Here is a 16,688-nt window from a genome sequence, read left to right as displayed (position 1 = left end):
GTGCTTTCTTTCACTCTTTGATGCTGACACAAACTTGTCAGGAAGAGCCCTGAAGTTCAGGCCAGACAAAAACAGCCAGGATGTTGCAGCAGGAAGAGCTTCAAACTTTCTTGCTGGACAACAAGCAGAAAAAAGCAGGACAGAACAAGGCCAGCATTTCTGTGGCTCTCTCCATGATGGATGCAAACACTTCAGTGCACTCTTCTCGCTCAGACTCTGGAGGAGCTTCCCAGAGGGCACAGGGGGATATGGTCAATAGCTGCAGCCTTAGAACCAATTCTTTGGAGTGATCCAAACCCTCCAAGGCACTCCAAAGAACTATTTCTGTAAAGCAAATCTCTTTTCTGAGATGTGGTGGTATTTACCAAATTATGGCTCTTAGCTTGCCTTCTAAATGTAAAAATAGGAAATGGATGATTAAAAAAATAAAAGTTGGCAGGTTACACATTACCTTTCCCAGTGACTACAAACATTTGGATCATCTGGATTAAGGGACAGAGTAGTTTTAAGTAGAAAAGTCAGAATAAGCCCTCTCAGAATCCACTGGAACAGCACAGGTGCCACCATTGTTGTACCTAGAGAAAGAGAAGAAAGTAGAGCCATTAGAGACAAATTGGAAGAAAATATCCTTCTAGGCCTTTTCCTCCTTACTTTTGTGCAAATCCAAATACTGTGGAGCTGTTCAGAAAGTGAAATACTTAAAAAAGCAATCAACTAAACAGTAAAATGCTTTAAAAGTTCAAATCCATTCTAAAAGGAATTTATACATTTAAACCTAATAAAAGCAATGAATTTGATGATTAAGCCACCCAAGATATTGATAGCCCAAATGATTCTTCCAAAGAACATTTCTGATACTGATTATTTTTATGACAGGCTGTCTGTACTGACAAATAAATCACTGAGGTATTAGAGCAATCCGTTCTTCCATCAACCTACAGGCAAGTGGGAGAATACCCAAATGCCCCCTTTGATTTATTTAAATGGGGTTTACAGGTGTCAATATGGTCTGGATGTGAGACTCGTGTTTATTGCATGATGGAAGGAAAATCAATGCACTCCTCAAGCCCTGGATGGGGAACCACTGAGAATTACAGAGGTCAGTGCATTGGGGCACATTCCACAGAATACTGAACATGAAATAAAAATATTTGCATTGAAGCTGGAAAGAGGTTGTACAAAATTCACTGGGTGTGGTCTCTTCATCACCTCCTGTTCATCTGTTAAATGTACTGCCTTACATCTTCTTGGGGCTTTGAAACCAAAGCTGTGGTGTTGGTCTAGAAGTCTTCAATGACACCAATCAAAAATTCAAAATAGATAGAAAATAAAATTGCTTTTTTTGTAACAGCATTAGAGGTGTTAGTCTGTAAAACATTAAGTCAGGAAAAAGTATTTTTAAATATCCATTTCAGGCATTTACACGGACACATAATTCACCATTCAAATCAGAAGTCCTAGAAATTATTCCTGGCAACAAGATTGCCCTAAAAATAGATTGAATCTTCATATGATCATCAAAAAAACACATGGCTCATTGCCTCAGGGTCCAGAACAGCAAAGGGATGTTAAGAGGTTTGCTCTGCAGGGCCCTGATATACAGCCCAGCATAAAGAAGCCATCACAAAGCAGAATGAAGAGCCAGGAAACTGCTCAGAAATTGCCTCCTGACCCAGAGCCTTCTGAGCCAGTTCAAGGACACCCATTGCCTTTAGTGGATTCAAGTCAAAATCCCAATGGGAGCAATAGCTCATCTTTTAAATTATTCCTAGAGCACTGCTAAACCCAAAGATAGGTCTTAAGCCATGTAAGTCATATTAATGTTAATTAACATGATTTAGTGCTAATGTTCCTCATGAAATGGTTTTAAGTCAAGGAGTGACCATTTTTTACCTGTGGGCTTTTCCAGAGTCCCACAGCAACAATGCAAAAGCTTAGTCTGGAAATCCAGAGGGCTGACAAGGCAAGGATGTATTTGTGGAGAAGGCAGTGCCTATCCCTGTCCTGGGCACTGCATGTCCATGGAGGAAAAGTGTCTGCAGGGGCTGAGCTGCCAAAAGTCCCAATGCTCCAACAGTCAGAGCCGTGGGAGAGCAGAGCTGAACATTCCCTGAGCACAGCATGGACAATGGATGTGAACAACCCAAGGATGAGGCTGCACAAACTGGCAGCCCTTTAACACAAATCCCTCCCAAAATGCCTTTATTTGTGACACTGGCAGCACTGCAATAATGCCAAAGCAAGGGGATAAGTGTGTTTTGGCACTGTATTTCCAGGCTGTAATTTACCTTTACCCTCCTTCTTCCTCCTCTGCACCTTTGGTACAGGGCAGGGCTGAGCAAATGGGGCTAAAGGAAAGCTCCTTCTGATGGGCAGGTGTGGGCAAAGCTGCTCCAGGAAATGCAGATCTTCAGAGAGGGCTTAAATCTAAACACAGTTCTGTGCTCAGTTTGTTAACTTCTGGAGAGCATCAGCAGCCTGGCTCTGTGCTACATTAATTACAGGCAGAAAGGCAGCCTGACTTTAAATCAGTAATTCATTGCCTGCATTTGCTTTCCATCAGTTATCAGGAACTGAAAGGTAAATAATAATTAATTCAAGCTAGAAATCAAACTTCTCCCCCACTCAGATTTTTTCTCCTTCAGTACCAAGTGAAGCCAGTGCCCTTGAGTTCAGGAGAAAGCAAACCTTCAAGAAAGATTTGCTTAGAATACACCAGATGCTAAGAAAGAGGCTCTTAAGATCACTCATTCTTGCTGAAAACTACCCATTCTTTATATTGAATTTTATATATCCTTTATATTAAAGTACTCCCTACAAAATAAAAATAAATGAGAATAGAGCCCTGCTGCCTCACTCACTCTAAAGAGAATGAGGTCTAAAGCAGCCCCATATTTGAATTCTGTAGTTCTCAGAGACCTCAATTTGTTCTTAAGGAAATGATGCCTCAGTTTAGTTTTTAAATCAAACAAACGTCAAAGAATTATTTATAAGCCCTAATAGCACCCAGAATATTTTTTTGCCGTGTATTAGAAAGAGGTTCCAAACTGTTTTCTAAACTTTTATTGCTAATGCTCTGTTATTATCTGTTTGTGAGGGAGCTGCTTTGTGTCATTAATTTCTTAACTTGGTAAGTCAGATTGAAGATCAGAACCATCCAACTCCCCAAATCCAGCAGAACCTCATTCATCTCAAGCGTCTCTTTTGTAACTCAAATGAAATATTTCACTTTGATCACTGTTAATAGAAAAGCCCTCACACCAAAATGGAATAGTTGCTATTAAAGGAGTCAGAATAAAACTCTAAAAATAGGAGCACACATATTAAAAACCAATATCAAAGAAGAATCCAGTAATGACATCTAATGCTGGGCTTTCAGCTTTCACTGCTCACCACAGCACACAGGAAATTCCTGCCTCAAATTCAGTGTTTGGGGCAGATTCTCCAAGGAGGCAGCACCAGCCTTGAGGGGGACAATGCCTGTACCTTCATGAAAGCTACAGCAAATTAATGCAACATGTCCAGGTCTGCCACTCTCCCAGGACAGGCAGCCTGGGGGGCTGAACCCCCAGGTAAATGACACAAAGGTTGTCTGTGCAATCCCCACAAGGACTGTGACCTTTGTGTCTCTCCAGGCCTGATTTTTCTTTTCAGAAGTGAAAGAAGTCAATTTAGGTAAAATTTGGGAAGAGTCTTTCAATCCAAAGGACAGGCAGGTGGTTTTTCACAAGTGTCTCACTCTGTTAATTGTAACTGATGAGGTATCTGCTATTCCTGAAGCCATTTTCTCCTATCTTCCTCCTTTTTGAAAAATTTCACTGTTTCACCTACAATATTGATACAAGTCATTGGCTCCATAACAAAAGAAAGCTCCAAATCCTAACTACAGAAAATCTAGTAGGTGGCAAATCATTAATTTATTTGTCTGTGGAGTCTCTTTACAAAAACCTTCTTTGAGGAAACTGCTGGGGTTTGCAGAGACCTCGAGATGCAGATGAGCCTTTAAACTTCATGAACATCAGCGTGGGAAAAGAGTTCCCCTGAAAGTAGGACCTACCTGCAAAGAAAATAAGACCTCAAAGAATCCTTGCTGGGTGAAATAAATATCCTATAGAGCTTTTTCTAGATGTTGAGGACTTGGTTTTGGTAATGTTCTTGTGAAAAAAAGACCAGCATGTAATTTAAGTGGCCAAGGGAAAAAAAAAGAAACACAAACCTTACAGGTTCAATTTCTCCTCTACTTCCATGTCTGACAGGCTAGAAAATCTAACTAAAAATGACCATTGGAGACTTTCCTGTTCAGGGCCTGAAGTGGTGAAACATTTCATTTTGACATCTCTGTCATAAAATATTTCATAACATGACTTTGACATGAAATTCAAAAAGAATTTCCAGTCCATGACAGAGTTCTAAATTGAATGTTTTTCCCTCAATTTGGGATGAAGTGAGCTCTAAACCAAGCAAAAAACCCCCAATTTTGTGTCTAGCTGTAAGCAGAGGTGTCTTTCACTAGCAAACACCTTTCTCAAATCCTTCTGTACCTCTGAAGATCATAAAGTTAAAATGTTTATGCAGTCAGTTAACCTAGGCTGAATTTTCCCCACAAATTTCCAAGTGACTCATTTAGCAAGGAGTCATTGACAAAATCTTACCTCAAAGTGCTAAAAATTCCCAGTGGATCCTGTTTTTACAGATCCCCAGCACATGGAGACACAGGGCACATCAATGGGAGAGTGGGAGAAAGCTCTTGGGAAGTCTCTTGGCCCTGTGAGCAATCAGGAAAAACAGAAAACTGGGTCAGAGGAAATGAGTTTGGGGGTGTGGAAACAAATCAAGGCAGAAATGGGACAAAACATTCAAAATAATTAGATAACAGAACATAATTGTGCTATTTCAGAGCAATCCCACCATCCTGCTTTCAGGCAAGAGCAGGGAACTCAGAAAGAGTGGAAGAACACATTCCTCTTACACCCTCCCAGCCTCCAGAAATTGGTTCTTGTCATTTCTTCCCTAATTTTGTTCCCATATAGACTTTTCCTTCATTGATATCCTAACCAGAAAGTCCACTTTCTTTCAGGAAGTTTGATGTGAGACCTTGTAAAAGTCTTCTGGAAATCTAACTGCACCTTCTTGATGCTCATGTTTATTTTGAAGGGCTTTTACAGGTTAAAAGGCTTTACAAAGCCATGTTGATTCTTCAAAAATGTATTACATGCATCAAGATAAATAACTCTGTTCTTAACTCTCGTTTCTACCAAACAGGAAAATGAGGTGTGCCAAAATGAAAATGGATCCTAGTATTTGTGTGGGAGCAATTGAGGAAAATGCAAGAGAGTGGTTGAGCCAGGAAACAAAAAGTTGGATTTCACTGGAGAAGCATTAAAGTGACGGAGTGTTTGCTGATTACACTATTTTAGTCTCTAAGTAGTAGCAAGCTTCCAACAAGCTGCCCTTAGTGGCATTCCTTCTTCTCATCCCATCTGAAATTTTCATGATAGTTTAGGCAAGGGATCATTTAAACACACACTTCATTTGGCTCCACATCAGATTTTGTTCGAAACAAGCTGTTATGAAAGCTAAATGAGGCCACGAGTTTCAAAACTGATCAGGGTTTTTTGGACGCCTCCATTTATGATTAATAACGTGAGATACCATGAAAGGACTGGATAATTTGCAGAGCTCAGGATACCTGCTCAGAACAGCTTGTTTTAATCTGGGCAGTCAAGAACAAATCCATTCAACCTCACTAGTCACCTCTAAAAGTTGTTGTCATGACCAACAGAAATATTGCCGGTGACAGGTTGTGGTTTTGTTTGTTTTTTAATGAAAATTTAAAGCTGTTTTAAACAGATAAACACTTCCAGGAAGGATCAGGTACTGAATACAAAAGCACTGACAATGTGATTCTTATCATCTGAGCACAGAGAAATGCAAGTGATGGAAGAAGTAGCAGAAAGAGCAGACTGTGCCCTGGGCTGCTGTGTTCCCTCTGCTGGCACCTGGCACGATTAATGCAGGAGACAGGAGACAAGAATTAACATGTAATTAACATGACTTGGGAAATGAAGGAATAAACACAAAAGTCTGAGATTTTCACAGTTTATGGGGAAATCCTACATCTGAGTCCTGTGTGCTCAGTCTCCACAGCCACCTCTGCTGCATCATCCTGTGAAGTGGGCGCTGTTCAGTACCAGCACAGGAACCAATTCCAAGATCTCATTTTAGAGGCTCTATTTTAAAGCCTGAATAAACACACCAGGGTCACAATTGCTGCAGTGCCCTCATGGCTCTCCCTTATACTCTCTGAGCCACAGTTGCTCAGATTTCCAAAACTGGGCTGGGGGCTGATTTCAATGGAATCTGAACATCCAAAACTCTTAAATTGCTTTAAATTTCTAAGCTCAAAAATACATCAGTGTAAGTTGTGCTTGGAGAGAACATTGCTACATTTCCAAGGGTAACTTATGGAGTCTGCCGATCTGCTTCAGTGCTAACGCTTTCGGAGCTGACTTCTGGAGTCATCAGGAGCTTGGCCACAGCTAAGTGAGAATAAATAATGAAGTAAGTGCTGCTTAATCTATCAAATGTTATTTTTGGAAGCTCAAGATTGTTCCTTCAGTGCTCTCAGAGGAAAACTGGGTCAAAATACCAGAGATGTGTCAGAGGCAAGGAATCTGGGCAATTACTTCAGTCATGGCCAATGAAATATGTTTATCAAGACAAAGGCTGCTGGATGTGTCTGGGCCTCTGCTTAAATCCCACTGGCAAAGATTCCAGGCCTTGCATGGGCTTAGCAGAGTGGGCTGGGCTGAGGTGGCTCAAATTCCCCCCAGGTTCTGCAGCCAGTGTTTTCCATCTGAGCCCACACAGCACTGGGCTCTGGAACTTCAGGTGGAATTAAGGACAGGCAAGCTCTCAGGATCTTCCCCAGGGAAAGAGGACTGGCCAACCTGCCAGGTGCTTTGAAAATAAACTTGTTACAAGCTGATAAGTGTTAATACACTGAGGCAACAACGTGCAAACATGTTTGGCACTGCTCATCCCCTCCATGAGATTATCATTAGCATACAAAGAGGTGCAGACTGGATTTTTTCAGTTCTTACACGAACTCCACGAGCATTTGTGCAAAGCACAACTACATATCCAAAAAGCTATTATTCACCACAATGCTAAACTTCTTTTTCTTAAATAATTGAACAGTTAATCAATAGTCCAGCAGAAATATAATGAAAAAATTGCATTAACAACACCTAAAAACACTGCTGAACCAGTGCCCAAATCCACATAATTGCTGGCTCCTTTTCAGAAAGGTCAGCTTGGAAAAAGACTTTCTGTGATTTTCTGCCCATAATTTTATACTTGTATACTCGACTACCAGTGTAAAACTGGAAGCCAGCCCTTTGAACATTTGGCCCTTGAAGTTATCAATGCAATCTCAAGCCCACTGAAATGTTGGTGCTCCTGGGAGTGCCTAAGCCTGAGCTGTCCCTCCAAGCCCTGCCAGGGACAGGGGCTGACCTTCCTCTGGCACCCATTGCCCTAAGCAGCTTGGTGCTGCAAGGCTACGAAGGCAAAACCCTGGGCCCTGAAGGATTTCACCACAGACATTGTCCTGCAGGCTGGGAGACCCTCCTGGGGCAGCTTTCTCTGAACCCCCTCCACTAAAACATGGAAAACAAGGAAAGGCAGGAGGAGGCACTTTGTGCCTTTGGCTGCTCCCTGCACCTGAGAGCTGCAGCAGGGATGGCAGGAAGGGGCCAGGCTCTGTCCTCTCCCCTGCTCCCAGAACTCTCACCCACTGGAATGTTAAAGCTGCTGGAATCTGTGTAGGGAGTCACTCTGGCTCCTGGTTGAACAGTGTATTTCTAGTCCCTGTCCCATGCCTTTTCAAAGATGCCTCCACAGACATTCCATCAGGAAAGTGTCTGACACTCATCAAAAAGCTCATCACTTTGAGAAGCCAAATGAGCTTGAATTGAGCTCACACCCAGCCACCCACCCAGCCCATGTGCAAGATGGCAAACAATTACAGCAGATGCCTCCTGAGCCACTTGGAGCAACAAAGGCCTTGAATCCCCAGAGCACCCAGGATAAATAAAGCAATGTGAGTGTTACAGCCATGCCCAGATGAGGAATAATGTCTCTAAATATTTCATTTAAAAACCTCAACTAGTTATTCCAACAGACTTTGTTACAGCATTTAAAGAGTGCACATAAAGTTGACCTGAAAATCACAGTAACAAGCAATAAAATAAAAGGATGTTCAATAGACACACCATGAAATAAATTAACTGTGATCTGTGAAAGTGCTGTGAAAGTCAGAAAAGAAAAAAAGCCGTTTGAAAATGCAAAATATCCTTTACGGTTATATATTTTTTTTAAATTACTTCTATTTGTCAACAACAATTGACCCTTTCTTTTTGTCTTCATTTATCTCAGAAGAAAATAAAATGAAACAAACAGCAAAAAAGTCCCAAGTACAGTGAACAGCTGAGCCAGGGACAAATTAAGTAACACAGATTGATGGCTGTTGATCTACAGCAGTACCACCACATCCCAATGCTACAGCTCATATTTCATTTAAAGACCCATCTCCTCTTTTCCAGAAACAGCACAGTATTTATGGGAGAAGGCTGATTTGCAAGCCTTGGAGCTGCACTGAAAATCCAGATTCAGTTTTTCCAGTGTGGCTTTAAAGTTGGTGCATTCCTTGGACTTTCGAGGTAGCAATGCAACTAAAACAAAACCAAACACTGGAATGAAATTAACTCTGAAACTAAAGATGTATTCTTTAAAAAATGCTGCAGATAGGGAAAAGCTTTTTATCTTCAGTATCCTCACCAGGCAGAAAGGAAATAATGTTTGCTACCTCTGCATCTCCACCTTTACTGACCCCACTGGTCCAACTGCACATTATCCTCAGCTTCAGCTCTTCTCCTGGGGCTTTTCCCAGAGCTTTATCTTCCCTGGCACTCCCTACTACAGCAGCACACAGGTTTCCTCCTCCTGAATTCCATTCTCCTCTCAGCCTCTTGAAACCTTAATCTAAGAGTTTTTAATTTCATAGCTATTAAAGACATTGATATCCCAGACAGAACATAACTTTTTCTGTGGATGTCTGGTGAGTGTAAGATAAACGTTCAATCAATTTTTAGATTTCTAATGGCTTAAGAATTAGAGTGGCCACGTAAAAACTGCCAATTTTACTTGAAATACAAGAGGTTTCCTCAGAAGCTGCAATAATCCTTTGTGCTTTCTTGTGTTTCTTACAGACACATCTGGAACACTGTCAATACTGGAGGATTGATATTTGGTTCGATCAAAGCCTCAAGTTAGAGGTCCATAAAATGTATCTGGTTTCCAGAGCATGCACCAATCTGTGAGAATCAGGCTGCTTACTTGGGTGCCTGGCTATAAAGTGCCAGATTCAGGCATCCAACATGGAAAACAGGCTGAACAGATGTGCCCTTTGCTAGGACACAGAGCTGATGCCATGGAGAAGGTGTGTGAGGAAGGTCTTGGCAAGAGGAGTGCTGCACATCAAGGGCTACATCTGGGCTGGGGAAAGTCACTGCAAGAAGCAAAATCTCTCTGCAATCCAGACTGAGGGTGAGCCTCAGGCTACACCACCACAGAGGAGGCCTCTGACCCCTCTCAGTGCAGCAGCTGCCCCTGAACTGAGAGGGGTCTCAGTGGGTTGAGATGGGCAAGAACAGCAGCTGCAAATGCTCTCTGATAACAGCCAGGTCCTACAGTTCTGTGTCTGCTTTCTCCTCTCTGTGCCCCAAATTCCTAGCAGATCTAAAGAGTCCTCCACAATCTCCTCACCTTTCCAGGAACCATCACAGACCCTGTTAGAGCAGTAACTGCAGAGATAAACGAGAACATGACCCCAGCTTTATTTAATTTTACATCACTATGCAAAGCTCTTGACTCTGCTGTCTCCATGACCTACTTTATCTATTGTTTATTTATTTTTTTCTTTTTCCAGGAAACCCTTCATTAAGGATAAAAGCACCTGGCTTACAGTAACAGGGCACTGTGCAAAATATCTGTCAAAAAGTCAAGGGAGGAGCACTCATAAACACATCAGAAAGAGCAAACTCACAGAGAAGTGCAGGATTGCAAGGGAGTATCTTAGGAGGAAGAAAGGCAAAGAAGATGCACAGGCCAAAGTCTCTACTGGTGTAAATGGCTGAAGTCCATTGAGTTCTCTGTGCCAGTTTGAATCTGGGGAGAATTTGGATGTGCCAGCTCAGTCTGATGCAGATGGCACTGGAGCTACTCAGGTTAGAGCCAGAGTCTGTTTGCTGGCAGGAAAACAGGAGCTGGGAAAACCACTATGGACAAAACCAGACCTGAACAACTGGTATGTGCAACTGCCTTGGCTTCCTCTTCCCTTTCTTCCTAAATTTGACACTAAAAACTTATTTAGCTGCTTTGAGAAAAAAGGTTAATGAAAATTATAAAAGAGAGAGTTTATGGGAAAATTTTAGGGCTTAATTTTCTTCATTTTCAGATGTACTAATTAAGGTTTTTTCCTACCAGGTAACACAAGCACAGTTTTCTCTCTGTGTTCTTTTCACATCATGCATGTACCATCTGCTGAGTCCTCTTGCTGAGCCCCCTCCATAGCTTGTTCTCAGCTCCACTACTCTCAGATGACCAAGGAAAGCACTTCATTACCAGCTCTTCATCAATCTCTCAGCAGAAGCCAAAAAATCAGAGCTTAAAAATTCCTTACATGGCTTTGAACTTTGTGTAAAGTTTAACAGAGCTCACTGTGTGTTGAGGTGCTCTGAGCAAACACCACTTATCTTGCTAACCAAAGCCAAAAGTGGGCACACGAGGTGCTGGCTGGCAGGAAACAAGGGAGCTCCCCATTTTCCTCTCCCATCAGACACCAGCTTCAGCACAGGCAGGAAAAAGGCAGAAGCCTTGGGACTTTTGGCTTTGTAAGCACCACCCTAGTGGAAAACTTATTTGTGTGAGCTGTTGATCTCCCTTGCAGAGCGCAGCAGAAATGAAGGGTTTCTAAGCTCCCCACAGATTATCCTCTTCCTTCCACCTTCTCCATTTCTTTAGGTACATGCTCTGAGTCCTGTTTCCCTCTTCAGCCATTTTTTCTGACCATCATCTTTTAGGTGTTGTTATCTCACACACTGCTGGTCCAAAACCCCTCTGGAGAATTCCACTTAGAATTTTATGGCAACTCCTTCCCAGATCAACAGCCACTTGCCACATCTCCTTCACAGAACTCACTACAGGCAATTGTATCTCTATTTATTTAAACTTCAACCCAACTCACTCAGTCTCCAAGGGAACCTGTGCAGTTTCCATGCTCTTAGCCATGAATTCCAGCACCTGCTGGGACTCCAGGAGTGCCATGAGCTGCAGGGTAAAGAGTCAAGATTCTATAATTTAGTGATCCCTCCTTTGCCACAGAACAAACAAGTTTTCTCTATGCATGAAAATGTTTGAGTGGAAGCAGGACAGGTGATTTTAAACTCTCCTCTGGCCACTCATTGGAATCTCAGTAGCCTGCACACCTCTCTTGTGTCTTACCACCTCTTCCTCCTCCTTCCTTCTTCCATGGCATTGCTTCCTGTCATGGAATTCCTTTCTTCAGATATGGAGAAGCTAAATTCCAGCTCATCTCCTCCTAACCCAACTCTTTCCATGATTTACTGCTGCTATAGCTGGGCCACACGAAGCTGGAGATGTTTAACAGCTGTGTATGAGCCAGAGAAATCACTGTCCAATGAAAAAACTGCCACAAGGAGTAAATATAAAAACACAACACCAAAGCACCTGAATAAATCATTGATTACTAGTTTATAACCTGGGCTATCCAAACAATAGCTCCTTACACTGATTTTTGAGGAATGTGCTGTTAATACACCTTGAAATATCCCTTGGGTTTCCTACCAAATGGAAAAGACACCACAGCGTGTCCTCCTCATCTGCTGAGGAATGAAAGCCCTCATCCTGTGCCAAAGCAGACTCAGGCACAAACAGATGCAGGGAGAGGATGTGTTTTGCTCGTCTGTTTATTTGTTTAAGCTTGGAGCCCACCCACCAGCCCAGACATTCATTTCTCAGCCTGTTACAATTCTTTGATTTGCTAACTAGGAAGTCAAACAGAAGGTGGGAGTAGGAATGAGTAGGTGGGAACCAGAGCAGTCAGAAGTTTTTAGAATGTTATTCTAAGACCTTAAAAATCTGAAATCGGAAGTTGATTTTTTTAAAATTACAGTTAATTTCTCATTTTTCAGACACTTTCTTTTCTTCAGAATACTGACTCTGACCAAGACCTTTATCTGTCTCTAAGTTACTCCTCTGAAGGATTTAATCAAAATCCTTTAACACCTCAATGAAAACAGGCACAAAAAGGCCAGCTGGAGTCTGGATAGTGGTTTAGCTCTAAAAGATGTTCAAACTTCACAATCTAAACAAAATATTTACTAGTAATGTCTCACCTTATTATCATGAATTGAGAGTAAATTGAAATTTCATGCAACTGAATAGGCTAATCACATACACAGACACATACTTAAAAATCTAGGCTTTTCATGTTCTTAAGTATAAGCAAGCAATTAAGGGTAAGAGTAACGTTTCATAATTATGTCATTGATCCCAATTCCTTTTCATTTTCCTATGAAAGCAGTAAACTTACATAAGACACATCTGAGGTTGCTCCTGTTGCTCAGATCCACATTTGTTCTAATCAAATATTCACCTCATGGCTTGTTTTGGGTTTAGTTTTTTTTTTTCAGTTTTTGCCTTCACATGAAATTAAAATTTGGAAAGTCTGAATGTATCATTAACTTTGAAAAAAGTACTAAAAACTCATTTAAAAAATATAAAAAAAAAGTCACAGGGAGCTATGGGAAATTCTGTCTTAGGCTGGCCTACTAATTAAAATCAACTATGCCACATTATTTCCACTGTTCAAAAGTATCCGCCTACAGATCTAAAATCTTTTCCGAATGATTAAAATCAGGAGTAAAAAACCCCAAATCTCTTCCCTCTTTCATGTGGAGGCACACAGAACACACTTTTGCAGCTTTCAGAGTCCATTAAAGCATCACCTTTGAAAACAGATGCACAAGCAGGCCCAGGAGTGATTTATGCGAGCGGGAGGCTCAGAACTGCCAGCGACTCCTCATGTTCAAAGCACCCCCAGCAGGCTCAGCAAGGTCCACTTTGGATCCCTTGTAATGAGGATGCTTCAGACCAGAAAATCAATAATATAATTAGTAAATGGCATGTTATTTCTCAGAATCTTGCTGCAACTTATCCGCCTTTGATCAAGCCGAGTTGACTGCTAATGACATTTAATATTAATTAATGAAAATGCATGTGATAAAAAGTTCTTTGGAGAATTATCTAATTATGTAGCACAAAAAAAATGAAGTCTGTAATAACTGCAATTTATGTTTAGATTGATGACTATTGTTTAGGCCACTCTGAGAAGACATTGGGGTTGTGAGTTATCTTTAGCTCTGCTTTCTCCTGCCTGATGGAGCCACTTAGAGCAGATGAGCCACGTCTTTAATGAGCTTTGTCTCATTTACAATGCCAAGGGCTGCAGGTAAATCCTTCCTCAGCTCTGGGACAGCACCTCCAGAATATTTGATGAAATTCACTTCTCTTTTGACAATGGATGATTGACAGGAAACCATCACGACTGAAGGTACTGACAAAATAAATAACTGTGGAGATTAAGCAGGATTTCAAAGGAACAACTGCAATCCTTAGGGAACAGCGATTACAGAAAGGCAAAGTATTTCATTAACTCAAAGAAATGCAGCACCTTGCTACCTCCCACTTTGACTGCCTGAGACCCCAGCTATTGAGCAACATTTACATTTTAAAATATTCCAATTTGACATAACTTGTCTAAGTACCTTCTCATGATTGTCAGGCACAGGAGAAAGGCAAAGGGAAATTTTTCATTATTATGAAACACTGCAGGATTCACCAGAAACATCGTACCTGGTTTAATAATCTGGTTCTACACTAAAAAGGAAGGGTGGAATAAATACATTGTGTTAACACCATAGGGCAGATTCTATTAGGTCTCATTTCCCAAGACATTTTAGCTTTGGGGATAAATATATATAAATTGGGAAATATATATCCTAATACTCTTGCTTTATATCAGCCATGTGTATTAACTGACCCCTGGGTTTGGTGAGATTATTCTAATCCCATCATCTCAGTACACACCTGATTTGCAGCAGCCTTTTCCAGCACAGGTGAGTAAAAAAGGAACAGCTGTCATATCATCTCTCTCTTCTCTCTAATAACCATACAGAGAAGTATTATTATACTCAGAAATTGTCAATATTCTTACAGCAGCTCCAGCAATTCCACATTGGACATTCCCTGTTGTTCACTGGCATACTCTGGTCAATGTGAGTGGGGAACACTGAATTTAGAAGTAAACTAAGGTTTTCAATTATCTGAATTCCTGGGGAAATAAAATATAATCTTGCTTCATCTCTCCCAGTTTGGTTTATTTTGAAAGACAACGTGGGAAATTGCTGAGAGCAGAACATTGGCTAAATAGGTGCCACTTGTTCTTGCCCCAGATGTGAAGGAGCTGGTTGCTCTCTATACAAAGTGATTAATGATTGCTTGCAATCAGCCCTGGAAATCATTGGCATTGAGTGACAGAATGGTTCTGTGACATCACACAGCCTCACATCTGATGCTTGTTTTCGGCCACGTTGCACCTCGTGCTGCCATTTTTGGCACCGTGAGTGAGCTCAAAAAAATTATGGCCTTTATGGTGTCCATGAATAAACAAGTTTTCACATGAGAGAGGTTTCTATTTCTTCCTGCCAAATTTATTCTTCTGTTCACTCATGACCTCTCCCATCCCCACTCTGCCTTGTAGGAACACTGCTTTGTACAAAGGTTCTGACATTTTTCCCTCTCTGCACAAAAATACCTCATTGAATCAATCCTGAAGCACCTGACTGCAACCAGATCTCTGTTCTCCTCTGTCACTCCAAATGATGAGCCTCTACCTCACAGCAAAGACTGACGTTATTTTAGTTAATTGCAGTTAATCTTTGTAGTTGCTGTATTAAATTTCTTGCTGTTTTTACAGGGCACAAGGTCATCCAGTTCTTCCTCTATTAAAACCCACTGATACTGAGAAGCTCATTAGTCCCCCAGATTAATCACAGAGTGCCATTCGAGCAAGCAAGGAAGAGGCAAGAACTCTGATATCTCAAAGCTTTCCCAGCTGAAAGCCCCAAAATATAACAAATAAGGAAAAAAAATACAAAGGATTCTAGAGTCAAGCATTCAAGTTACCAAATTCTTCTCAATCCCATCAAGTCATCTTTTATCATCAAAACTTTACATCTAGAAAATAGAAATGCAGCCTCTGGGTTCTGCATTCATACTAATTAGAGGCTAAAGAGAATTTCATGAAGAAATAGCTGAATGCTCATAATTCAGTGTCTAAAAGTGAAACTCAGCTTGATAAACCTGCTCCCTGTATTTCATTATTTGCATTTTGCTTCAGTGTAAGGTGTTCAAGTATAAACAACAGGGAAGAACTCCTGCTTGGTAAATAATCTGTAAAAATTTATAGAGAGGTTTTTTGGCCCAGTCTGCAGTGGGTCCTTGTGCTCAGTGCCCAGCACAACCAGTATGACCAGCATGACCAGCATGACCAGCACAGGGCAGGCAGTGATGCCTTGGAAGGAAATGATGTTTAAGTCTTAGAAAAAGATGGAATGACATCACAACTGTCAGAGCAATTTTCCACCCTGGTAGCTGAACACCTGAACTATTGCTTGTTTTTGCAGTGGGATTATTCCCAGTTTCTCTCTGCTCAGTTCTGAATCAGCTCAGAGATGTGTCATAAACACTGTTTGCCTCAAAGAGCCACGTGGGCCGGCACCGAGAAGGGACTTAATGAGGAGACAGTAGTTCCATAAAAAAATAAAAATAAAGAGCTTGGTTCATTTTCTGTAAACATCTGGGTTGTAAATAACTGTAGGCAGGATAGCATTAGACTGCCTCTGACTTAATGTCATAAAGATTGAGTTCTTGATTTTCATTTAAAGCCACCATAATTTTCAGTTTGCATGGGAACATGATCTTACAGTCTGTTAGCAGGTACCTCAGAAATGTAGCACAAATTACAACATTCACAGGAAAAACTGAGTAAACATCTGTATTTGTCAGATACTGTTAAAGGATTTTCCTAGTTCAGTAGCAGTGCACAAAGAAAGTTTGATTTCAAAATAAAAACCTAAACATCTTATTTAATATATCAATTTTCCAGATTCAAAACAGTTTGATTATTTTCATGGTCTAAAAGAAATATTTTTTTTTAAATGTGAGGTATAAAAGAATAATTTGTTTCCAATGGTTAATCCTTCAAAAAGTCACATGGAAAGAGACTCAGGATGCAGAAATCATTAATGGTGGAGCAATTGCTGAGTTCTATTCCTAGAAACAAAGAAATAAGGCTGCAGCTGGCTCCCAGAGGCAGGTGAGTTCTGGCTGACCTGCCAGGAGGACTCTGAAAAGGCTCATTCAGAATCTAATCAAACTGCTGGTGTGGGGAAGATAAGGCTTGAGTATAATTTTCCAGAAAATACTCTTTAAATGGTTCCAGTCACATTTTTCTACTTGATGTCTTTCTTCAAGCTATTTTG

At 41.0% G+C, this 16,688-nt stretch overlaps 2 protein-coding genes across 5 annotated transcripts in view; both read right to left on the bottom strand.

Moving 5' to 3' along the window:
* RPL4 (ribosomal protein L4) overlaps positions 1–16,688 on the bottom strand; it is a 342,845-nt gene that overhangs the window by 197,211 nt on the left and 128,946 nt on the right. The window lies entirely within an intron of this gene.
* Positions 1–16,688, bottom strand: part of MEGF11 (multiple EGF like domains 11) — a 254,555-nt gene that overhangs the window by 192,529 nt on the left and 45,338 nt on the right. For all 4 annotated transcript variants that reach the window (XR_007778325.1, XM_050978234.1, XM_030228390.2 and 1 more), the window contains 2 exons: positions 4,653–4,765; positions 452–575 (listed from right to left, as the gene is read on the bottom strand). Coding sequence is in view for 3 of the 4 variants with exons in the window: in XM_050978234.1 (XP_050834191.1) it covers positions 452–567 (116 nt within the window). In the remaining variant the exon portion in view is untranslated. Of the gene's footprint in view, positions 1–451; positions 576–4,652; positions 4,766–16,688 lie in introns of those variants that run through there.

This window comes from Serinus canaria, chromosome 10 (assembly GCF_022539315.1).
Source record: "Serinus canaria isolate serCan28SL12 chromosome 10, serCan2020, whole genome shotgun sequence".
In the NCBI taxonomy this organism is placed as follows: Eukaryota; Metazoa; Chordata; class Aves; order Passeriformes; family Fringillidae; genus Serinus; species Serinus canaria.
This window is presented reverse-complemented; position numbering and strand designations above follow the sequence as displayed.